The 25553-nt window shown below is 43.6% G+C and overlaps 1 protein-coding gene across 9 annotated transcripts in view; it reads left to right on the top strand.

Moving 5' to 3' along the window:
- PIAS2 (protein inhibitor of activated STAT 2) overlaps positions 1–25510 on the top strand; it is a 33192-nt gene extending 7682 nt beyond the window's left edge. For 4 of the 9 annotated variants that reach the window (XM_075739729.1, XM_075739734.1, XM_075739733.1 and 1 more), the window contains 13 exons: positions 989–1463; positions 7347–7431; positions 8038–8088; positions 8215–8305; positions 11966–12100; positions 14574–14679; positions 15301–15374; positions 16223–16383; positions 16999–17132; positions 17575–17746; positions 19914–20053; positions 21815–21852; positions 23475–25510. In XM_075739729.1, the coding sequence (XP_075595844.1) occupies positions 989–1463; positions 7347–7431; positions 8038–8088; positions 8215–8305; positions 11966–12100; positions 14574–14679; positions 15301–15374; positions 16223–16383; positions 16999–17132; positions 17575–17746; positions 19914–20053; positions 21815–21852; positions 23475–23654 (1842 nt within the window). In that variant the 3' untranslated portion in view covers positions 23655–25510. Of the gene's footprint in view, positions 1–988; positions 1464–7346; positions 7432–8037; positions 8089–8214; positions 8306–11965; positions 12101–14573; positions 14680–15300; positions 15375–16222; positions 16384–16998; positions 17133–17574; positions 17747–17975; positions 18676–19913; positions 20054–20535; positions 20595–21326; positions 21489–21814; positions 21853–22668; positions 23273–23474 lie in introns of those variants that run through there. The other 5 variants (XR_012832969.1, XR_012832970.1, XM_075739730.1 and 2 more) reach the window with 5 other exon arrangements.
- Positions 25511–25553: the final 43 nt, after the last annotated feature.

The following is a 25553-nucleotide window of genomic DNA, read 5'->3' as shown; positions in this document are numbered from 1 at the left end:
ACCTCTGAAAAGACAGCTTGCTCGCAAAAATGTGACATAGTTACTACATAGTTACTACATAGTTACTACATAGTTACTACATAGTTACTACATAGTTACTACATAGTTACTACATAGTTACTACATAGTTACTACATAGTTACTACATAGTTACTACATAGTTGTAACTATGCCAAGTTACTAGTTTGTAGTAAAGGAGGGAGAAGATAGCCCACTGTGCAAGAAGCTTTTTTTTTTTTTTTGATGAGAATCTCTCTGTTTATGAACTTAATAGTTCAATCCTCAGTCTTCCAAAACTCTGATAATCAAGTAAATGGTATTATTTCCTTTGAAGAGATCTTTCAATGTCCCATGATATGAAAAGGACAGGAAGTTTTCTGTGATGTTCTGGAATAATCAATTATGTTGGTTAAACAGTTTGTTAGTATGATATAATGTAGCTTTTTAGAAAGTGTCCACCTTGCTGTGCCATCCTTTCGAGAGTGAAACCTGAAGTGCCTGTCTGTTCATGCATGCATTTAACATGCTGCCCAAAATAAAGGATGTTTCAGAATAAACTATAAAGAACTTAAGAAATAAAATAAGGAAGTGTTTAAAATGTGTTGGAAGACAGGTGAAGATACTGACTCATCTGGGGTTTTTTTGTTTGGTTCATGAAGTGAGACAGATTTTGTTTTAGAGCTTATGCTTCTGCCTGTGACTGTTAAGACAGCACTGTGTGCGTTGCATTAAGGTTTTGTTATTGCTGTTGCTTGAGTGTGGAAACAGTTGGAGGTCTTTTGAAATCTTTAACACAACCAAACTCAACCCTCATCCTGGACACTTTGTTTCTTCACTTTAACTATACTCTGGTAAAGGTATGGGTGGTACCTAAGATAACAATTGTGAAAGTAGAATGGTGGAAGTTCAGATGCTTCACCATGGTCCTCAGAAAGGCCTGAACAGGGTACTGTTGGTTCACCTGCGCTTATTTCTCTTCTCTTTCTAGAATATGGTATCAAGTTTTCGTGTTTCTGAACTACAAGTGTTGTTGGGGTTTGCTGGACGTAACAAAAGTGGGCGGAAACATGACCTCCTGATGAGGGCACTGCACTTGCTGAAGAGTGGCTGCAGCCCAGCAGTTCAGATAAAAATCCGAGAACTCTATAGACGTCGGTACCCAAGGACGATTGAAGGACTTTCAGATTTATCAGCTATAAAACCTGCAGTTTTCAATTTGGACAGTAGTTCCTCTCCTGTTGAGCCTGACCTGGCTGTTGCTGGCATTCACCCACTCCCTTCTACTTCAGTCACGCCTCAGTCTCCCTCCTCACCTGTCAGTTCTGTGCTCCTCCAAGACACTAAGCCCCACTTTGAGATGCAGCAGCCATCCCCTCCAATTCCACCTGTTCATCCTGATGTTCAACTGAAAAGCCTACCTTTTTATGATGTGCTTGATGTGCTCATAAAACCTACAAGTTTAGGTAAGTGTTTAATAGCTCTGCAGGTTGCTTAATTCATTAAATAGATGTTCCTTATGACAGTGCTAAGTCTAGACTTAAATGGCTTTTTGCAGCTGGGGAAAAGTGGAAACTCCCTTCCCTTCTCATCTTTACCCTTGTCCTCTCTTCACCACTTGTACCCAAAAGTGCTAAATGCTTCAGAAAATACTGTTCTCTCTTTTTTTTTTTTGTAAATATTATATGATTAAAGATCTCTGTCATTTTGAATAGTAAATAACAGAGTAGAATAGTTCAGTTGGAAGGTACCTACAATGATCTTCTAACTGCCTGACCACTTCAGGGCTGACTGAAAGTTAGAGTAATAGTTAAGGGCATTGTCTAAATACCTCTTAAATACTGAAAGACTTGGTGCGTGACCATGTCTCTAGCAAGCCTGTTCCTATAGCACTGGCTGCCACAACTACAAAAGGCAGCCCTCGGGAGCACAGGTGGCCGGGAGCAGGCAAACAAGCGTGGGATGGCAGTCTGCACGGGGGGGCACGCGGGGAGGGTGCCCTTCGAAGGAGAGGCCTTCTGCTGGCCCAGTGGGAACATGAAGTACAGGTAACCCAGCAACTGGGCACTGTTCTGTGACAGGTCAAGGGTACCCCTCCCTCAGATGGCAGGAACAGCATATATCTTTCTCCTGGGGCAGGGAGAACTGCCTGCACAAGGTGTGCCCAGGTGCATGACCTGCAGCAGGTGGCTGAGCTGTAGGAGGTGGTGAGAAGGCTGTGTAACATCAGGGAGGCTCAGAAGGAGTTAGGTAGCTGGTTCCAAGCACAGTCTGTAGCAAACCCGTGGCCAAACAGCTAAAAACTCCCCCACTGGCATATATAGAAGGGAGGGGCACCAGTGATGCAGAAGAATGGAAGCTTACAACGGCGAGGACCAGCTGAGTAAGGCAGCCTGGTCTGCTTCCCATGTAACAACAAGCGCAACTAAGAAAAGGCGGTGGGCGATAGTAGTAGGTGACTCATGAGAGGTATGGAGGCACCTATCTGCCAGCCTGTCATGCTCTGTAGAGAGGTGTGCTGCTTACCCTGGGCTTGGATCAGGGATGCCTCTGAGATACTACCAAGCCTTGTACAGTCCACTGACTATTATCTGCTGCTGTTGTTTTATGTGGGCACCATGACACAGCCAGGAGCAGTCTGAGGAGCATGAAGAAGAGTTACAGAGCCCTGGGGGTGGTAGTAAGGGACTCTGGAGTGCAGGTAGTTTTTCCTGCCCTGGAGGGAAGTGGGGCCCAAGACAGCTGGCTAGTATTCAAGTGTCACCTCCTCCAAGCTCAGGAGTGATGCATCCCAACAAAGAGGAAGTCAGGCAAAACTGCCCAGAGGCCCCCATGGATGAACAAGGAGCTCCTGGGCAAAGTCAAACAAAAAAATGAAGCCTACAGAGGGTGGAAGCAAGGGCAGGCAGCCTGGGAAGAATACAGAGAAACTGTCCGAGCAGCCAAGGATCAGGTTAGGAAAGCCAAATCCCTGATAGAAATAAATCTGGCCAGGGATGCTAAGGACAACAAGAAAAGCTTCTATAGGTATGTCAGTGATAAGAGGAGAATGAGGGGAAAATGTGGGCTCTCTCCAGAATGAAACAGGCAGCCTGGTTACCCGGCATATGGAGAAGGCTGAGGTACTCGACAATTTCTTTGCGTCAGTCTTCACTGGCAAATGCTTGAGCCACACTGCCCAGGTCACAGAAGGCAAAGGCAGGGACTGGGAGGATGAAGAATCACCCACTGTAGGAGAAGATCAGGTTCAAGACCATCTAAGGAACCTGAAGGTGCACAAATCCATGGGACCTGATGATCCTGAGGGAACTGGCAGATGAAGTGGCCAGGCTACTCTCCATCATATTTGAGAAGTCCTGGCAGTCTGGTGAAGTTCCCGCTGACTGGAAAAGGGGGAAACATAACCCCCATTTTTACACAGGGGAAAAAGGAAGACCAGGGGAGCTACAGGCCAGTCAGTCTCACCTCTGTGCTGGCAAGATCATGGAGCAGATCCTTCTGGAGACCATGCTCAGGCACAGGGAAAGTAAGGAGGTGATTGGTGACAGCCAGCATGGCTTCACTAAAGGTTTAATCATGTGTAACAAATTTGGTGACCTTCTGTGACAGGGTAGAAGGGGAACAGTGCTGTTTAACGTCTTTGGTGACATGAACAGTGGGATCGAGTGCACCCTCAGCAAGTTTGCCGATGACACCAAGCTGTGTGGTGTGGTCGACACACTGGAGGGAAGGGATGCCATCCAGAGGGACCTGGACAGGCTGGAGAGGTGGGCCCATGTGAACCACATGAAGGTCAACAAGGCCAAGTGCAAGGTCCTGCACGTGGGTCAGGGCAATCCCAAGCACAACTACAGGCTGGGTGGAGAATGGATTGGGAGCAGCCCCGAGGAGAAGGAATTGGGGGTATTGATTGATGAGAAGCTCAACATGAGCCGGCAGTGTGCGCTTGCAGCCCAGAAAGCCAACCGTGTCCTGGGCTGCATCACAAGAGGTGTGACCAGCAGGTCGAGGGAGCTGATCCTGCCCCTCTACTCCACTCTTGTGAGACCCCACCTGGAGTACTGCGTCCAGCTCTGGGGGCCCCAGTACAGGAGAGACATGGAGCTGTTGGAGCGAGTCCAGAGGAGGCCACGAAGCTGATCAGAGGGCTGGAGCACCTCTGCTATGAGGACAGGCTGAGAGAGTTGGGGTTGTTCAGCCTGGAGAAGAGAAGGCCCTGGGGAGACCTTAGAGCACCTTCCAGTCCCTAAAGGGGCTCCAGGAAAGCTGGAGAGGGACTGGTGACAAGGGCATGGAGTGGCAGGACAAGGGGTAATGGCCTTAAGTTGAAAGAGGGGAGGTTTCAATTAGATATTGGGAAAAAATTCTTCCCTGTGAGGGTGGTGAGGCCCTGGCACAGGTTGCCCCGAGAAGCTGTGGCTGCCCCTGGCTCCCTGGCAGTGTTCAAGGCCAGGTTGGATGGGGCTTTGGGCAACCTGGGCTAGTGGAGGGTGTCCCTGCCCATGGGTGTTCCATGGCAGGGGGGTGGAACTAGATGGGCTTTAAGGCCTCTTCCAACCCAAACCAGTCTGTGATTCCAGTTTTGACCACCCTCTCAGTAAATAATCACTTCCAAATATCTAGCTTGAACCTCCATTTTTGTCTGGAAGTTTTGGACCTGAAACCTCTGCCTGGTACAAGTGAGGAACACATATTTTAGGGCTAACAGGAAAATGATTTCAGGATCAGTAATTAATGAATTGCAACAACACAAAGAGAACTTGTTGTTAGCTTAGGCTTATGTCACTGCAACAACTCTGCAGGTTCTGACATCTGGCACTGGAATATATACTTTGTGTAGCAAAGTTCAGTGTTGGACTCCGATAGTGAAGGTTTATCAGGCTATGGGTTCTTGCTATACTGTATGTTAAAATATAGAGTGGACCTTTGTCTTCCAGATAACCTGAAATCTCAGTTTAGCTTCCTCAATTGCTTTGCTCTTAAACGTATTTAATTATTTGGAAGTAACATTTTTTTCTGTCTCGAGATTCAACCTTTCTTACCTTACATTATATAAACTGTTCCCTAACTATTCGGTAATACTATTTATAAACACTTTTGCAAGCTGTTTGCATCCTCAGAAACATTCTAATTTCTAATTGCTAATAGTCTTTTAGACTGTGACTTGTACCTCAGCAAGGCATGTACTGATCGTTGGTCATCCTCCAGTACCTAGAGCAGCAAACATCACTGACCAGCATTATTTACGATGCCTGTTGTGCTTCTGTTTGTGCTGTGACACAAGTTAGAGAAGAGTTTAACATCGAACCTGTGTACAATAGCTGCTCTGGTGTTGGACAGCTCTGTGGCTCATGCTGCCGTTACCTTGACAGAGGATCTGTCAGTGCCGCGATGTCCTGGCGAACTCCTGCTTATGTTCATTGTGCGCAGCAGCTGAGTATCTTAACTACCTGCCTGAATTACTCTGTTATGGGGCAGCTGCTGGCTCACAGTTAACCAGATCTGTTGCCAGCCACATAGTCACTCTGTCCCATACAAGAGCTATATCGTAGCTCTGTGTTATTTCTGCTGTGCAGTTACCTTTTGTCTCCTGATCCATGATATCTAGAGGTGGTGGTGATATGCTAGAAGCTTCCCTATCAGTGGTTTTCCTGAACTTTGGGAATAATCCTTTTTGTTCTCAAAGGAGAATGCTTCCTTAGGGGTGTCACTATGTTATAGTTAGAGCTGCATGTAAATTTTTCTTTCTTTTGAAGACTGTAGGTTCTTTATTGCACGTTGCCCAGTTTTCTTAGGAGTGAGGATTATCTAGTCCGGTAACATTTGGGTTCTCTTAGGACGTGGATGAGGGGGGCAAGATAAATTTAACTGAGTACTTGCTTGCCTTCAAACTCTTTCCAGAGCACAGTGCCTGAAGGTGGTGGCAGCCGGAGCTACAACTCAGATCTGTGTGAGGAGTGGGGAAATGAGATGTGAGGAATAGCCTGTTATGCAAATAACGGGCCTTTATGGTGTTAGAAGGATATGAACGCTGGCTGAAAATCACTCTTAACATGGATTCATGAGCAAATTTGGAAATGAAGCTTCCTTTATTTCATATTTTTAGATTTGTATGGATAGCTTATAGTCCTAGTTAGTAGACCTGGGACTACATCAAACAAACAAGTTCTGTATGTTTGAGAATTAAAGATTCAGAAACCAAATAGGTAGGCCAGAGAGCTAGGAGTATAGTTTGTTTCACTGCCACCCTTTAAAAGGTACAAGTGTAGGTCTTCTTTTGCACTAATATGAAAACACAAGAGTAGGTGTAGGTTTTTAACCCACGCTCAACTCAATAACAAAATATTTCCATGATTTTTTTTACATGTGCTCAAGTATTTATCTAAAGTAAAAATGCTGTCTATTGTGTGTGTGTACACAATGTAGCTGTTTTGAATTGTTTGAGGAACTTGGGGGTGTGTGTGTTTGTTCCATCTGGGTTCTATATTGTGTTGGTGTCCTTTTTCTGTGTGCTTTCTGGGCACAGAGGTTGTCATCTCTGAATGTCACAGTGTACAAGACAGTCTAGCTCTTCCAAATTTGCCTTGTTTGGTTGTGCTGTATTTGCATTTGTACTCCTGGCTGGTTACTTAAGGCTGTTGGACAAGTCCAATCTACCTTTATTAAAGATCAAGATTTCTAACTTCTCCAGTCAAAAGAAAGTAGAAAACAAACCTGTACATACTGTGAACCCTTAATACTGAAATATTACTGCTTCCCAGCACTGACAGACAAGTAGGATTCTGATAAGAAAGCTGTATTTTTTTTTTTTTTTTTTGGCAAATGCTATTGAAAGGTCATTCCTAGACGTAAGGTCTAGCTGGCTTCTCTGGTGTTAGCGGTTGTGCTCAATCCCTTCCTCCCCAAAGGCTTTGTTACTTGTAGCTGGTTCTGAATCAAGTCATTTTCCAGCTGTCCGTTAATAACTTCTGGTCCATGTTGTCATCTTGTAGTACATTAAAATAGTTGTAAACATCTTCTCTGTGATAGTTTTTGTCAGTGTACTCATACCCAGTGTTAAATTTTGTTGTGTGTTTGTCTGAACCTGTTTCCCTTGGGAGAAAGGATTATACTGTGGCTTGCCAAGCTCCTTTCATACTGAAGTGTAATGTGATATTACACTTCATATAGTTGAATGAATGACTTGTTCCATTGCTTTCCTGTTCAGTTACATGCAGTTCAGCCACAATTTGAATATAATAAGTGACTTACACCTTGTTCCAGGAAAAACTCGTTTGCAGATCCTGTTTTAATCAATGACTTTGATCACCATGGTTATAATTCTGTGTCTCTTTTTTTTTTTTTTCTAGTACAGAGCAGCATTCAGAGGTTCCAAGAGAAGTTTTTTATCTTTGCTTTAACACCTCAGCAGGTCAGAGAAATCTGTATTTCCAGGTAAGAAGTAAGAGTGCGGTATAGCGTAGGTAAACTTTTGCAAAATTTCAGGAGAAAGTGTGGGGTTTCATTTGTGCATTGCATAAGCTTGCAGATGCGGAGTGTTATACTAGTTTATCTGTTCTGTTTTCTTCAGGAACTACTGCGCACAGAATTTATGTGCAGTTGGGGTAAATCCTACACCACTAAAGAACTAGTGATTACTCGATTCTAAATAATTGTGACTATTTAGAGAGGTGGTGAGCTTTTCTTCCCTGTATGTTTCCTGGCTACAGGAATGGAAGGCTTCTCTTATCTTTTGTCCCAGGGTTCATATCCTTGCAAGACTTATGGTGTAAGCCAAGAGAATTCATAGGGTTTTCTCCTCCCTGGCAACATCGTACTTCGCTGTTAATATAAACTCTTGACAGAGGATGGTAATCCTCAAGTGCTGCTTACCTTGCAGTAGCTAAAGAGAGGTGTTGCTTGTAAGACTTGTTCAGAGCTCAATAAAAGAAAAGTGAGTTTAGTGATGTTGAGGCAGGCGTGCCGGTTCTATCTGCATACGACTGGAATAGGAGATCTGCTGTCTAAATGGGCACTTCTCTTTCTTTCTCTTTGTCACAGGGACTTCTTGCCAGGGGGCAGGAGAGATTACACGGTCCAAGTTCAGCTAAGGTATCTTTTTTGTAGCGTTCTCTTACAACTTCTTAATTGGCTAATGTAATGTAAGTCTAGATGTTTGTGGGGACATATGAATGTGATGACACTTGAAAATGACACTTTCTCTTTTTTGGGATATAGGTTATGCCTAGCAGAGACAAGCTGCCCTCAAGAAGATAATTATCCTAATAGTTTGTGTATTAAAGTAAATGGGAAGCTGTTTCCATTGCCGGTAAGCTTGTTTGTATGTATTTGTGGCTTCTTTGTGACTTGCGGGGGGTTGTGTGTGTTGATTGTTTTAGCAAGCTAAAATTAGAGAAACAAGCTGTTTATTGTTGTCACTTGAATTTCTCTGGTTACTAACTAATCTTCGGCATATGGTTTGTACACTTGCTGTGTGAGATAGCCATTACTACTGTGAGTCATGTTACAGCCACTGCATGGATTAATTGTGGTTTAGCCACCTATAGCAAACTTCATCTGTTGCAGTTATCACAACAAAATATGTCGAAAACGAGTCAGCGTGTGGCTTGGGGAATCCTCCTCCTGGGTCTTCAAACTGAGTTCATCTGACTTGATTGGTAGTAGCCCACTCTGGGCTATCTGTATTTGTGGTTGGCTTGAGCTCCTTGTTATGAGAGAATGGTATTGCTTTCTTGTGTGATCTTTAACGTCCCTTCCAACCCAAACCATTCTGTGATTCTGTGAGTTCAAGTTTGAGTCTGTGGTGGGTTGGCCCTGGCTGGAGGGCCAACTGCCCTCCTTAGCTGGACATGGGAGAGAAAATATAATGAAAGGCTCCTGGGTCGAGATAAGGACAGGGAGAGATCGTTCAGCAATTCCCATCACAGGCAAAACAGGATTAATAAATTGGATTAATTTTTCTACAAATCCAATCAGAGTAGAGCAATGAGAAAGAAAACCAAATCCTAAAACACCTCCCCCCACCCCTCCCATCTTCCCAGGCCCAACTTCCCTCCCCATTTCTCTCCCTCCTCCCCCTCAGCGGCACAGGGGGACGGGGAATGGGGGTTGTGGTCAGTTCCTCACATGGTGTCTCTGCTGCTCCTTCCTCCTCAGGGGGAGGACTCCTCACACTCTGCCCCTGCTCCAGCCTGGGGGCCCTCCCACGGCAGACAGTCCTCCACCAACTTCTCCAATGTGAGTCCTTCCCACGGGCTGCAGTTCTTCACCAACTGCTCCAGCGTGGGTCCCCTCCACAGGGCCACAAGTCCTGCCAGCAAACCTGCTCTGGCCTGGGCTCCTCTCTCCATGGGGCCACAGGTCCTGCCAGGAGCCTGCTCCAGCGTGGGCTTCCCATGGGGCCACAGCCTCCTTCAGGTGCCTCCACCTGCTCCAGCGTGGGGTCCTCCACGGGCTGCAGGTGGAATCTCTACACCCCCTCATCCTTCCTCCATGGGCTGCAGGGGGACAGCCTGCTTCACCATGGTCTTCACCACAGGCTGCAGGGGGATCTCTGCTCTGGTGCCTGGAGCACCTCCTGCCCCTCCTTCTGCACTGACCTTGGTGTCTGCAGAGTTTTTTCTCACATCTTCTCTCTCCAGCTGCAAAAGCTGTTGCTTCTTTTTTTTCCCTCTTAACTCTGTTACCCCAGAGGCACTACCACTGTCTCTGATGGGCTCGGCCCTGGCCAGCAGCAGGTCCATCTTGGAGCCGGCTGGCATTGGCTCTGTTGGACATGGGGGAAGCTTCTAGCAGCTTCTTGCAGAAGCCAGCCTGTAGTCCCCCTTACAAAACCTTGCCCTGCAAACCCAAAACAGAGACCAGCAGGATTATTGTGATTGGTATGGAATGTGTGAAAATACTCTCTTAAATATTGCAGGGGTGGTGTGTTCATCCACAGAATCCCAGACTGGTGGGGGTTGGAAGGGACCTCTGGAGATCACCTAGTCCAACCCCCCTGATAAACCAGGATCACCCAGAGCAGGTGGCACAGGATGGCGTCCAGGCGGGTTTGGAATCTCTCCAGAGAAGGAGACTCCACAACCTCTCTGGGCAGCCTGTCCCAGGGCTCGATCACCCCCACAGTGAAGAAGTTTTTCCTCATGTTCAGATGGAACTTCCTGTGGTCCAGTTTGTGCCCATTGTCCTTTGTCCTGTTGCTGGGCACCACTGAGAAGAGCCTGGCTCCATCTTCTGGACACCCACCCTTTGGGTATTTATAAGTGTTGATAAGATCCCCTCTCAGTACAAGTTCATTATAAAGTTACCATAGTAGAGAAAGACCTACTATAGCAAAGCACTTGGAAAGTATACCCTATAAATGGCTGCAGCTGTTAAGTCTGATCAAAGAAATGGCAAATCGTTCAACTCTTTTAGATGTGAAATTGTCAGCAGTCCCCATATCTGCTGTGTCTATGTTCTGTGATACAGCATACGTGGTAAGGTTCCTGATAGCTCATCTGGGGTGAGAACTATTTCAGAGAGTGTTCTTCAGCAATGGCTGCCTGCTGCTCTGGACTGGCAGACCTGCCTCTAGAAGCTCTGAGTCCCTGTTCTGTCACTGCAAGCTTAGTCCTGTCTGAAATTAATGAAGGGCAGTGGTGAGGCACAGCCAGGGCTTGGTTGTCAGGTGAAATGTATGGACTAATAATAGAGCTGCTTTGGAAACCTAGGAAATGATGGGACAGCTATTGAGTCCTCCTTGGATTAAAGGCAGTGATTATCCTGTGGTACACTTGGGTAGTGAGTGGAAGAGGCTGGGTTTTTTATATTTATTTTCAGACTTCGCATCTTTGAAAGTAACTCTTTTTCCAAGCACTAAGCTGTGAATATGTGTTTCTCTGGGTAAAAAAAAAAAGTGTGTGTGTTCATCCAGCATATCCTTTCTGGGAGAGTTTCTTGTCTTTAAATGAAATCTGGCAATTGTTTCTGCATAAGATGTAGGGCTGCTATCTTTTATTGGGATCCTTCTGGTGCAGGGTGAGTTTCTGAGATGAGTGGACTGCAGGCTGTGTGAGTTCAAAACAGGTTCTCAGAGTTCCTGTTACAGACTGGCTTGCTTTCACAGTGACAAAGGCAGGGTGAGATGAGCAAGCTGTAGTTAGGCTGTGTGCTTCTTCATGTCGCACAAGTACTTTCTGCTCACGATATGCTGGAGGGGATGTGATTGCCTAGGAGCAAAAGGCAACCGGATGGTTCCTGATTCAATTCGCAAACATCATATAGGAAATAAAACTACAGAGTAAAGCTGTCCAGGTTATGAAATTCTTCATCAAAGCTGAGCAAATAATGTCAAGTTCATTTTGTTTCTGCAGACAACAGTAAAGCCTGTCAGCTCTTAAATACAGCTGATATTCCACATAGAGCCCTTCTTCAGGGGCCTTGGCAGAGCTCAGATGACAACCTGCCGCTAATGGGGCTAGATGTAGTTGATGCAAGGCAAAGCAGACACCGAGGAGATGTGGAGCTTTTGGAATAAGACTTTATTGCTTCTTAAATAGAATCGATGTTTTTTTTCCTGGATGCGAAACACTGAATTCACTCTCCATGACTTGCTGTGTTTGTCACTAAGGCTGTGTCCTTGCGATGTTCCACTCTCAGTGGGGTGGGGGGGAAAAAATGGACAAAGCATCAGTGTTACTTTTTACTCTTCCAGTGAACTTACCTGGACCAAAACCATGTTCTCTTTCACCTTTTCAGTGTTTCTGTAAAACCCACTTTAAAACAAAAAATGCTTTAAGATTGTGGTTGACTTATGGTATTAGACTGTCAGATTGATATTTCTCAAAGTGTTGAATTTAGTCTCCAGCCTAGAGACCCTCTAGGCTTACCTGCTTCCCATAGATCTGTTTAACAAGTCTATTTCAGCAGGTGTCAAGAGTACAGCAGGGAGACTTGGTAATATTTTCCTTGTCCTTTCTTCCCATAGGGATATGCTCCACCGCCAAAAAATGGAATTGAACAGAAGCGACCTGGGCGCCCCTTGAACATCACATCTCTAGTTAGGTTGTCATCAGCAGTGCCAAACCAGATTTCCATTTCCTGGGCTTCTGAAATTGGAAAGGTAAACTTTATGTTCTGTAGGATGTGGAAAGTTGGCTGAATAACCTCACCTAGCATTCTTCCTGCCCCACTGCCTGATGTTGCTGGCAAGGCATACACCAGCATGTGTGTAGTATTAGGTGGCTGAACTTACTAGTATTCTCTAAGTAATACTAAGTAGTTTTACAAAAGTGGGTTTTTTTTATAGAAGGAGCTGGTTAGTGGATATTTCCATATCTGTTCTTCTGAGATTCCTTTTTTATGTGAAAATGGCCTCTGTGTGAGTTGATTTCAAATTGTACTTGCAAATTCCACCCCTGGTTTTTGTTTACTTCCAGCTCAGAAAGCTTTTAGATAGCACGTTGCTGGAGGGGTTTACTGGGCAGGTGTCAGGCTGCCGGTGTTGGCTGTTTCTGGGCTTGATGGATCTCAAACGTGCTTGGTTGGACCATATTTGTGCGGTGTGTGTTTGTAATGTAGGATATCTGAGCAGCGTGTGTATTCATACAAATGAAGACTGTTCCTGGAAGTTTGGATGATGAGGGAGAAGTGACTCAGTGTGGGGAAGGATGGAGACCTGGGCGGGGGGGGGTGGGGTGGGAAGAAACTTCTTCATAATGCAGTTCTAAACTTCATGGAAAGCTGGGGAAAAGCATGTTGGACTTCAGCTAGCAGGAGATACAGGGGGTGGTGACTTAAATATGATACCTGTTGTTTTCTAGTGCCTGCAGTCATTAACCATAGTTGAGAAGGCAGTTAGCTTTCAAAATGGAAGCATGGCTGTTTAGAAATCCCCCTGTGGATTTACTAAAGAAAGAAAGGGAGAGTGTGAGGAATTTCTGAATTCTTCCCAGGTTTAAATAGGTGGTGCAGCAGCCCTTTCAGCTGTTGGTAAGTCAAGAACTACTTATGCCTCTACCTATGACTAGTTGTGTAAATCCTTCTGGATTCAATTATCAAAGTAGCTTACCTCTTTTTTTCATCAAAATCAGCACACCAGACACCACAATTTTCAAAGTGAGACTCCAGTATAAGCTTTTATACACTAATTAAAATTTTAAAAAGAAGTTGGAGACAAAGCTCGTGTTCAGAAAATAGAGTGGTGCTGGCAGCAAAGGTTTTTTTCTAAGACAGAAGTGAAGGGAAAGGTCTAAGCCATTGCTTCCCAATCACAAAGCACAAGAATCTTGAATTGACTGCAGGGTTGTGTGTGGTCCCAGCCTCTCCTGCTGACCCCTGCTTTCTTCCTCCCCTGTATCTGCCAAAACACGTTCTCATGGCAGCAGATGAATTGGAGGTTGTCCCAGCATTCCCCCCCTTGGCCTGAGAGGTAAAGTGAATTCTCTGGTTTAATGTTGGTGCTCTGGTGTAAGTGTCGGAGCTTGCAGAGCAAGCTGCCGCTATCCATCCTCTAAATGAGACCCTTGGGGACAGCATGGGGTGTCAGCAGGGGCACATGGTAAGGGCTTATGGGCATCCACTTGATGCAGAGTGGAGGGCTTCTGAGCAGAGGAGGCATTAATCCCACAGAGGTGGTCAGACTTGAGCCTATAGAATTCTTTCTGTAAGCAATAAACAGTGCAATGTATGGTCATTCTTTGAGGAGAAAAAAAATTCCATTTTTCTTGCTTTTCCTGTGGTTTCCCATGCATTTAGATGACTTTTTCTGCTCACCTAGGTAAGAGCTGGTTTTCCTATATGTGGTAAAGGAGGAGTAGGGCAGTAGGTGTTCTTATTTAAAATTCTTGTGCAGTTTCCAGACAGTACAGGGGCTGTAAGAAGGTGGCTAGCAGGAGTGGAAATAAGAGGTCACAGGTTGTGTGTGTTATTCAGATTAAACCATTATTGTTCTGCAGTAGTGGGACTCACAGAACTTTCCCTTCATTAGTGACCTTGAAGAGAGAGTGAACGCTGAACAAAAGCAGCTGTCAAGTGGTGTGAGTTAGGGGAGAGTAGTAAATGCTAGGGAATGTGGCCAGCCTCAGAGGAGTGGATATGGTGTAATGAGGCTTGGCTTAGAAGTGCAGAGCAAGCTAAAGAGAAGGTACAAAGAAATTGGTGAAGGTGTTGGTTTTGCACCTGAAAGACAATTCATATCTTATTTTTTTTATCACGTGATTGTCTTTGAGCTCCCCACTAACAGATTGGCAATGAAAAAAGGGAAGAATTTAGGAGACAAACTTGAGAACTTCTTAAAGACGGGGTGTATGAGAAGTTGTGTCACCAGACAATCATCTTTCCAAGAAAAGAGCCCAGATTGGTCTCTTGGTTGTGGAGTTAATTTAGTTAAGTCACAACTGGAGTGGGATAGCTGGACTTGCTTGGCAGGAGAATTCTGGCAGAGTCTTGGACTCTTTCACAGTAACGAAGTCATCTGTCAATGCTTTTCATAACTATTAAGCAAAAAATCGCTGTGTCTTTGTTTTTACTGTATGCTACAACTAGCGTATTACCGTATGAAATCAATACTTAACCTTTAATCACTCTTTTTGTAGAATTACTCCATGTCTGTGTATCTTGTTCGTCAGCTCACTTCAGCTATGCTTTTGCAGAGGTTAAAAATGAAAGGTATCAGAAACCCCGACCATTCCAGAGCACTAAGTAAGTCAAATTAGTTTGCTTGTCTGTACTTTTTGAGGGTGGTTGGTGACTCTTTAATGCTAGAACAGGTAATACTTGGGAGATTTGCAACATTTTGAAAAGTCCATGCCCAGAGTATCAGAGGTTCCCTTTGCTGTTGCCGAGGCATCACGCACGTTTCGGTCTGGGTCCGTGAGTTGGTAGGCAGGTGCACCTAGAGATCCCATCTGAAATGTCCTGGTGGGAATGCCATGAGCAGCACTTCCTGCGGCAGGCTGCGAGGTGCAGGTGGACGCCCTAAACGGGGGTTCTTTTCACTTGCATGGGATGCTGATTGCCTTGTCTTAGTATCTCACTCACTGATGATTATTTTATGTATCTCTTCACCTGTTGGGTTGTTTGCTTTACTGACCGTTGTGGCTGTTAGTGCATCTGCTGCACTTCAGACAATCTTGTTGATGCACAGTCTTTGCCAGTCACTTCCAAATAATGAAACTATTGTTGCTTGATATGACTACGAACTAGTTTCCTAGATGCTTAATTTTTTTTAGATTGCTGGAAACAAAGTACAGGTACTAGCGAATCAAGACTAGCATTTGAAATAATGATGTCTGTGTATAACTTCTTAATTTATTTTAATAGTTAAAGAAAAACTCACTGCAGATCCTGACAGCGAGATCGCCACAACCAGCCTGCGGGTGTCTCTGATGTGTCCTGTAAGTATGGCTGGAAATTACCATACACAGATGTGTATTGTCATCTTTAATGAAGAGTTGGGCTGATTTCAAAAGGCCCTGCTTTAGAAACTTCACTGGCTTTTGTTATATACTGATTCATTAAGATAAAATTAATATAAAATAGTGGGGACTATTTTATACAAATACCTGACTGTAGCAGTGTTCAGCCAAGTATGGTTTAGAACTGTGAATGCAGTCAGACTCAAGTTGCGACTCGTGCATGTATAGCGAGGTCTGTAGAGGCATTGAAACTAATTGGGCAGGGTGACAGAGTAATTAAAGGACACAGTGATAAATAAAACTTCAGTTCTCATCTGAGTGGTGTTGCTTATACTACCAGGTACGATAACAAAAAACCTGATTGCTGTGTAACAAGGTAATGCTGCCTTGGGGTTTCTCTTCCCAGGCAGAAACCAGCTTTGTGTCAGTGACTGGCCTGTTATGATCAATGTTGAAACAGGTGTTACACCACTCTGAGTCTAACATAGTGGAGCTCACAAAAAACCCTTGAAATATTTGGCTAAAAGAAAATGATAAAAGCCAGTGTATCAGTAGGTCTTTTAATAAAAATAAAGCTCTAGAAATAAAAATGCCGGTCAATTAGAAATCTTTCTGACTGTTTTCTACTCAGTGAAGACATTGAGGATGGCCTTATTGTTACTTGAAGTGCACTGTACGTGCTTTGGTAATGTGGATTTGCCTGCAGCGACCTTAGCACTGGGCACCTCTGTAGTGAGAAGAGACAGCGACTTTGCTGCCTGCCTCTGATTTCATTGTTAGCCTTCATGGTCTTCTGTTCTGACGCTCTTCAAATGCATCTCCTGCAGCTGGGAAAAATGAGACTGACAATCCCATGCCGGGCTGTTACTTGCACACACCTGCAATGTTTTGATGCTGCTCTTTATCTTCAAATGAATGAGAAGAAGCCTACCTGGATCTGCCCTGTCTGTGACAAGAAGGCAGCTTATGAGAGCCTAATATTAGATGGGTAAGAGACTGGGTTTGCAGATTACACAATTACTTAAAATGTTTCATCATGTACTTGATAACTACTTTTGTAACTTGAAGTTTAGCCATTACATACTATTTTCTTTGTCAAAATACTCTAGACTGGGAGGAACTGTTGACTCTGTTAGTTTCTATTCCTTTGTAATGAACTACCTAAGTTTAGCTCCTAAATGCATCATCAAACTCGGCAGCCTCAGAACATTTCCTCTTGAGAAATCCAAATGTGACACCTAAGGATATGTCTCCTTTTTACATGACCCTATCTCTGTAGCTGTTAACTTTAAATTTAAACTTCAACTCCTAGACAAGTGTCAAACTTGATTCAAAGGATGATGATTTCTGCTTCTGTATGGAAGTCTATGAATTGCAGTAGTGCTGGAGTGGAATATGGGTAGGTTGGGATACTCTCAGGTTTCTGTGGCTGGATGTCTGCCAAGGCTGTAATTAAAGGCTTTCAGGTTAGATGAACTAGGGAGAGCATATGTGCAGTGGGCTGAAGGTAATGATAATTAGCTTTTCAACTCTCTCTCCTTTTCACTTAGAATAAAAAAATCAGTTGGAATCAAAATGGAAACTGCTCAACTTTATTTTTCAGGCTCTTCATGGAAATCCTTAATGAATGTTCAGATGTGGATGAGATCAAGTTCCAAGAAGATGGCTCCTGGTGCCCCATGAGGCCAAAGAAAGAAGCTGTGAAAGTGTCAAGCCCACAGTGCACCAAAATAGAAAGTATGTACACCTGGGTACTGGTTGTAAACCAACAAAAAGTCTTGGAGACTTAGTTGTAGCTTGGATAATGTGTATGGATGTTGATGTTTGTTTTGTGGAGAGCTTAATGCTTCTAACAGTCTTGTCACTTAAACTAAAAAGAAAGGGTTCTGTCTCTAAAAGTGTGCATTTTTTGGGCTTTGTCTGTGCTTTCTGTAATAGCAGTTAAGAAAATGAAAGGTCGTTTTAGGCCCTTAAACTGATAAGGGAAGACTAAAGCTTGTGCTTTAATAGTCTCAGCATGACACAGAATACTAATAAAACAGCTCTTGGGCTGTAACATTTTCTGTAGCGGCCAGGAAGATGAACCAAAACAGGATTAGAGCTCCTAGTTCTGTTGCAAATAGGAACTGCTGATGTCAACAGCCTTTAAAACACAGTGGTATTTTATTTTCATGTTTAGGTTCCAGTGTTGTTAGCAAACCGTGTTCTGTGACAGTGGCCAACGAGGTAAACAAGAAGAAAGTTGACGTTATTGACTTGACAATAGAAAGCTCTTCTGATGAAGAGGAAGATCCTCCTGCCAAAAGGAAGTGCACATTTATGTCTGAAACACAAGGAAGCCCAACCAAAGGGTTTGTCAATTTTAAAGTTAGTTATTCTGTAATGTCTTAGATAAACTGATGTGTAGACAAATGGACTTGTAATCTGTCTCCGGGATCCAGCTCCATGCTTCTAGAGGAGAATTTCTAGGCCTCTTCTTGCAGAAAGTTGTATTGGTACGGTACCTTTGTACAGCCAAAACACTATTAAATAGTTTTACATCTCACAAAAGACTTGCGCTGACTGTTGCTGTGTTTGCAGGGATATTTCTCCATAGAAAAGGAAGCTGATTAAGCTAACGGACAGGATTCTCCTGAGAAAGCAGATAATGCCGAGTGGAAGAGCTTTATGCATTCTTGCTAAGTTAGTGTCATCGTAAAGGCTTTTCTCTCGCTGTCTGTTACACCCTTTATCTAATCTGCCCTGGTGCCCTGGAAACTAGGCTGGGTTGCGTATTTCATCCATCCTGTCAGTCTTGGAAGGGAGACGCTTTGCTTTTGTGAATTGAGACAAGCTTTTCCTCCATCTCTGTCTGAAATGTCTTGAACGCTGTTGTTGGCTGTGGTTATCAGTCATCCTGTACCCTGGTTAGCACAGCCAACAACTTCGAGTCCTCTGTCAACTGCTCTGTCTTTGCAGTCGTGCCTGACTTCAGTGGCAGGCTTAACCAGCTTCTTTACTCTTGTGCCTCTTCCTGTCTGTGCTAATCTGTGCAGCTCATTTGTGGCTTCTATCCAGCTCTTGCTCTTGGCCCGTAGGATGCAGGAGACCTGCAGGGAGAGAGGGGCACTGGTTAGGCTCGCCAGCAGTCACTGCTCCAGAAGGCAATTCCAAGCACCAGCTTTTAGTAATGGCTTATTAGTTAGTGTTGCTGCATGTGTGAGGTGTGTGTCTGTCTCTTGGAGTAGTGGCTTATGTCTTGTACTAAAATAACAGTAATAAAAACAAACTCCTTCTGTTTTGGCAGCTCTTGAAGTAATGAGCAGGTGTACTGTGTCTCTAGTCCACGGGAATGTGTGGTCTTTGGTGAGCAAATACTTGGTCATCTTCAACAACTTTCAGCAGTGATACTGAAATGCTGTTGCTTTTTTGTGATGATTGTGGGGGAGTCCTTCTGCAAGAGATTGTTTCTTATTTTTGTAAGAAAAAATAGCTACAAATACATCTCTTAATGAAGTTTCAGAAGGCACCAAGTCTTCCTTCCATGCTCCTGTGTTTGTCTGAGATGGCTACCTGAGTTTTCTTGTCTATCTGTGAACAATGTATTTTCCTTACTGTTTGGGTCTTTAAACAGCATGTTTTCGTTCTTCAAATCCAAGTCAAAACCTGTTTTTTGGGGAGTAGCTTATCTACCATAAACACTGTTGCCTGAGTGCTAGTTTTAGCAAAACTGTGGGGTGCCTCCCTATAGGCAGAAGCAACATAGGCTGAAGTATAAGAGGTGCTTGAAGAAGGGTCTGAAATCCAAGCTTCTGAAATCAGAAGTAGCATAAACACACCAATGCAGCAGTCTGGGGAGGAAGATGTGGGTAACGCTCATGGCTGGTGGGAGCAATGCGGGACTGTGGGTGTTCCCATCTGCCATGGCATTGATGAAAGACTTTATGCAGCCTGTGGTGTCATCTTTAACAGTGCCATGAAGTAAACAGGCAGACGGTGGGGATGCAGGAGGGTTTTAACTGGCTGCATGCTCCTGGAGACCTGAACTTAGCTTGGGCTCAGGCTGTGGATAAAAGATGGGTTTGATACTTAACTCCCACATGCATAATCTGTGCTCCAGGGGCTGAATAACGGCCAGCCACACCCTTGGCGTGACAGGTTAGCACTGAGGAACAGTTCTGTGGAGAAACTGAAACAAGTGCTGTCCTCCTGGCTCTGGCTACCTGTACATCATCCCCCAGGGTGCTCCACAGATACAGATTTCCATTTCTGTCTCTGAATAAATGACTCCAGCACTGTCCTGTTTTAATGCCAACTTGCTCTTATGTCACAGCTGCTGTTGAGAGACAAGATACGGTCATGTTATTATGAAGACTGTTATGAAAGAGGAAATTAGAGTGGAATACTGTGTAGTGAGTAGCCACGCTATAGTTGCGTTGTAACATAGTGACCTTATGAATGAGAGTGCACAGCAGTGCATAATTTCTCTTCTGTAACTAACGGCCAGGTTGTCTGTAATTTCCCATGCTGTTAAAACAGGGTTCTCATGTATCAGCCATCTACTGTCAGAGTGCCCAGCGTGACAACGGTTGATGCTGCTGCTATTCCTCCTTCATTAACAGACTACCCAGTACCGTTCCATCATCCTCCAATATCCAATATTTCTTCAGACTTGCCAGGTAGGTGGCGGCTATTTTTAATGTGTATTCTGAAAGTTTTATTAATTTGCGGGGTGCGTAAAAACTGGAGAATTGATCAACTTTTGTTTAAAAATGGAACAAGACTATATGCCGTATTGCACTGATGTGATGTCTAAACAAGTCTAGCACAGGCTGTCTTTCCAGTTTCAGATTGCGCTTCGCAGCAGTGATGTGAAAAGCATTCCCAGGGTACACCTTCAAACTGGTACTGTGGAACGGCAGCCAGAAACCCTTCTTGCTGTATTCAGACTTCGTGTAAACATCTGGTTGTTACGTGTTGTAGTATGTGAGGGAGAGCAGTTGCTTATTTAAGTTATAGATGTGCAATGGCACTGACTCATCCCAACCCTAGATGTAGAGATAACTGTTAGCTGATTCTAGTGGTGCTGTCTAGACTGTATGAAAAAGGTGAAGGTGAGCTACAACATGTAAGCTGACCTCTATTGACTTTCTTTACCTAGACATACCCTAAATGCCTATGGTGTATTCTTCAACACTACTGCTAAATATCAGACAAAAGGTGGGGATACTGATTGTTTTCTATCCTGGCTCCTTGAAAAGAACACTGTATGTAGGGACTCTGGGTGTTCTCTTTGGCTGTAATGGACCCAGAGCCCAGGAAATGGTGACTTGTGACAGGTGTCACACTGGCCCCCTGTACTTCCCGTTCCCCCTCCATTGCCTGTCTCCATTTCTCCCCTGCAACATCTCTGGGATTTTTCTCTTCTTTCAGCACCAGTTTGGCAATGGGATGGATATCATTCCCCTTGTTTCTGTCCATTTTGGTACCTTACTGCTCCCTCCCTCCACATCTCCCTTGTTAAGAAATTGGTTGCCCTCCCAAATTGGATAGGGGAGTAAGGTGAGAGAATGATGTCTAGAACTGTTGTCCAACTGAAGTTCTGGAAACATGCAACAAAAAAGAAGCTACAGATTCTGTAAAAGCAGCTGAGCCTTAATGTCCAAAATTTTTCTCTAATGGAGAAGAGATGCCACTGGCTGGAACAGATTTGGAGGTGAGGGAAGAGGGAGGGAGTAAGCTTACCATTTCTTTCTGTTGACATAGCAAACACAAGGCCAATATTTAGACAAAACAAAAAAGGTTGTAATTTCTCATTGGTTTCATAAACATCTTGCCCTAAATGCTTGCACAGTAATGGTATATAAGACGGACACTAGTTGTCACTGCTCTTGGAGGATATACGTTGAACTACTTGTAGTTTCCTCTTCTTCATTCCTTTTATTTGTCTAGACACAAAACGGGGATGATATTAGAAATGTTTCCTTATTGGCTGCCCGTGGGTGGAGGAAGAGACCTGCTGCTTGTTTTTGGACTTGTGCATGTTGTGACTTTACTTCATTCCAGCATCTTTAATGTGATGACACTCTTCATGTCCCAGTTTGGCCAAGTCAGGTACAATATGCAGTGAAACTTGCATTATGAACCAACAGCTCCAAATGGCAACCTCCATCTAAGCAACTACATTGAACCACCCTGCAATATCCAGTGAATAATACATCATTACGTCATTCTCATTCTTAAAAAGAGCCACTTGTACTCAGTAACTTGTTTTGCTGCTGCCTGAAGTAGTCGTTGAGAGTAGTGTCACAGTGGTATAGTCTACTTAAAAACTGTGTAACGATTGCAAAATCTAGTCTGCGACCACAAAAAAGTTCCTTAAATTTGTTATGTATTAATAAAAAAGACACATCGATTTATTATCCTTCTCTTCTTTCTAGGTCTGGATTTTCTTTCACTAATTCCAGTTGATTCACAGGTATGTTTCTGAACTGCTATGGGGTTAATTTTGAAGTCTGGTTCTTGCGACATACTGCTCAAGTAGCTATCAGCATGCTGTCATCATCCATTCCATGTTTGCAGTCTACTTGCTTAGACCTAACCACATACCAGGAAAATCCATTTTCCCAACAAGAGGTGGTAATGAAGATGCATTAAGGGAGGATTCAATTCAGCCTGTGATAATAAATCCCCTCTATTGATAGTTTACCTCTCTAAAGCAGATACTTGCACAGCACTAACCTGAATACACCCATCATGTACTTCACGCTCTTACTTCATAATGTTTATCTGTAGGCCAGATTCAGCTCTGTAAATGTACTTCCCTGATTGCTGTTTCTGTTCGTTTTGATATTAGGAGACAAAGTTTCAAAGAAAATTTCTTCATTAATTTGGGCACATGACTGAACACTTACAATAAATCCATGTGATGCCTAAACCCCATTGGGTTTGGATTATATGGAAATTTGGTAGGTCAAAAGTAACTAGGTGGTGCGGTACTTCTCCTTCCCTGGTAACTTAAAGTTTATGCAGTTAGGAGGAATGATTCTTACTGTAACTAGATTCTTACACAAACTGTGGCCCTGAAGTGTGGGGGAATATTGGCTTCCTAAGACAAGAGGATCTGAAGCAGACCCTCTGTTTCATCTCTGTCACTAGCAGATGACAGTAACAGGACTCTACTGTAGGGTTGACTTTCTGGTGCCTTAAAAACAAAGGATGAACATCCTCCTTTTCTTTCCACTTACTGCATCGTGCAATACTCTGTCCCTGACCTTGATCTGAACTGCCAAAGTGGGAATAACAGAAGTGTGTTCATGTGGGAGACTGGAAGCAGGTATGCTGCTGTGAAGTGTCTGCTTTGGACAGTTAAAACAGTTCAGGCTCAGTTCCAAACATATGCCCAAGATTGGAATCCACAGGGTAAGAGAAAGTAAGGTGTGTTGAACAAATGTGTGTGCACGTGGGGGTGTCTTACATTATCCTCTGCTTTGACACCTGGCAACCTTGTGTTTCTATATGCTTATAATGTTTAGCTCTGCTTGTTTTCCACTTCAGGAAATTCAAATCAACTTCAGGGCTCATTTATCACTGCTAAAATGTTTAGACACCTGCATGTATTGTTGCAGGTATATACTATGAAAATGTTGATTAGTACAGCTGCTGCCATTTGAGGGAGATGAACTTTCTCTAACCTCCCATCAAAGTAGCAAAAAGCATTCTGCTACCTGTTGTGATGAAAGGATCCCATAATACACAGTTGTGCCCAGTAGCTATGGGTGGTGAATGTTCTCCAAACACTGATGGGTGTTTTTTGTGATCATCATGTGGTCATGACAGGTTTTTTTAATGTGCTAGTGAATGCTCAAGCTAATCAGTTAGTAAAAAAAAAAAATAAATTAGAGGATGAGGGAGAAGGGCTCATAGCTACCATCTCTGCTTGCTTACTTGCTCGTTTGCAGAACTCCGGTTCTTGCCATGCATGTGTCAATGAGGTTCTGCTAGTAATGTGTTCTGTGCTTGTTATAGGGAAGATGTATCTTCAGAGCATACATTTCCCTCATGCAGTTAGTCTCTTCATTCTTCGTTGTTTGTTTCAAGCAGTACTGTCCTCCTATGTTTTTGGATAGTCTCACCTCAACAAGCAGCACGCCTGGCAGCATCATCACGTCAACCAGTCACCACGAGAGCAGCACACACGTTAGCTCCTCCAGCAGGAGCGAGACCGGAGTGATAACGAGCAGTGGAGGCAGCATTCCTGACATCATCTCACTGGACTGAGACAAGGGGCAGCAGGGGACTCCAGGAGAAATTGCACAGAGCTGTTGCTTGTATCTCGAACTTCAGCATCTCAGAAGTTATTCTGGTATTTATTGAAAGGATTTGCCTTCTGGAAAGTGGAGTAAATTCATCTACAGTAGGAACAGAAGTGAATGTGGTTTTTTTTCCTTGCTCATTAAATAGCTGGTATAGAAAAGGCCCCTTCAGAACATGCTTTTATGCTTTTGGCTTGTTCTGGGGAAAGTGACTTTTTTGTTGCTTTTGGTTTGGATTTCACAAATGTTTTTTAATTTTGTTGTAAAATACAGCAATAATGTAAAAACAAATGAACTTTTTGTAATAAAAAAAGGCACTTAACCACTCTAGGTAAACAACAACATGGACAAAGGTGCAGAAGTGTACGCATTGGTGAATTTTTAGTATTTTCACTAGGGCCTCTAATAAACTTCATCTAAGCAATGAAGCTTTGTGAAATAGCCATGACTTGTATTGTATGTCTGTTGTCCCCCATTTCCCCCTTGCCTGGAGACATAGGGGAAGCTTCTGTAAATGGGATTGTTTGTTTGTTTCTGTTTTCATGCTTAGCACAAATGCAGCAAAATCCTAACTGTGACTTCTTAATGTTCTTTGGGCTGGGGAGGGGACAAACTATCTATGCAAACCTTGCATTACACAATCTCTGTGCTGTCATGTCAGAATTAGGACACCTCGCCATGACCAAAAACTCCAAACTATGCATAGCTGAGCTATAGTTGAATTTCTGGTTTGACAACTTTAAGAGGTGATAGAAAGCCTTTACACTCAAAAGTGTAAAGATTATAAAGTCCTTGGTGACCCTCTTTGAAACTGGCACCCCTTAGCAGATAATCAAGGAAGAGTAAGCTTTCTGTGGCAGCTCTAAGGAAACAAAATAGGAATTACTTTCCAGTGCAAGGTTATTTTCTAGGATCTCTTGTGCATTGTTTCTGTCACTGCAGTAACTCTGTACTCTGCTTGGGGGAATACTGCACTCTGGCTTGCTGGCAAGAGGCTTGGCTTTTTGGAAGATAAAAGCTGTAGCTGCACAGTGTTCACACCTAACTGGAATTGTGTTTAGGGTTTAGTGATGCTTTACCCCACATTATGTGGCTTCCTAATCGTGGCTCTTCTAATTTGATGGGACTAACTTCCTCTGTTTTACTCCTCTGATGAATGTGCTGCTTTGTCGTGTGTATGCAGTGTCTCCCCACACACCTCTGAGAATACCCTCAGCAGTGCTGTATGTGGAAGAGGTTACAGACCAGGAAAATCAAGTCATTTCCATAGGGCTGGAATAATGGAATTGTCTATATATGTTGACATAGCAGCTTTTCCAAGTGGGTTTCTCTTGAGTAACTGTATTGAGATTATTCCTTCCCGAATTACCAGTTTTCACTTTTACCTAATTTTGTGTTCCTTTTTTCTTATTTCCTTAGTTGGGTGTCTGGTGCTTTTTGCCTTCCATTACTGTTGCAGTATTTGAACAAAGTACATAGATAAGAAATATTGAAGCAGGATGTATTGTAATTCTTCTCTGCCCTTACTGTTCCTCATTGCCTGTTTTGTATGATCTTTCACAGCTGTTTTCAATTCACATGTTGATCTTAATACTGCATCCAATCTTTCTTCTTTCCTTATCTGTTGAATTTTTTTGTACCTGTTAACAATCAGGTTTTTGGCATGATTTATTTCCAATAAAGCCATACTACTTATGGTTTTTTCCTAATGGCCTGCAGCAGATCAGTGCTTTCTGCATCAAAATTACAGTGACTTGAACTATACATAGAGTGGGGAGAGATGTTCCAGAGTCATTCTGAATAAAGTGTTTAAAACTGGTAGCTGTTGCTGAAGATGTGTTTGTGCTTTTAATGCCAAGCTGAA

The sequence above is a fragment of the Balearica regulorum genome, chromosome Z, assembly GCF_011004875.1.
Source record: "Balearica regulorum gibbericeps isolate bBalReg1 chromosome Z, bBalReg1.pri, whole genome shotgun sequence".
NCBI classification, from domain to species: Eukaryota; Metazoa; Chordata; class Aves; order Gruiformes; family Gruidae; genus Balearica; species Balearica regulorum.
The sequence above is the reverse complement of the archived record's forward strand: the minus strand, read 5'-3'. Positions and strand labels throughout refer to the sequence as shown.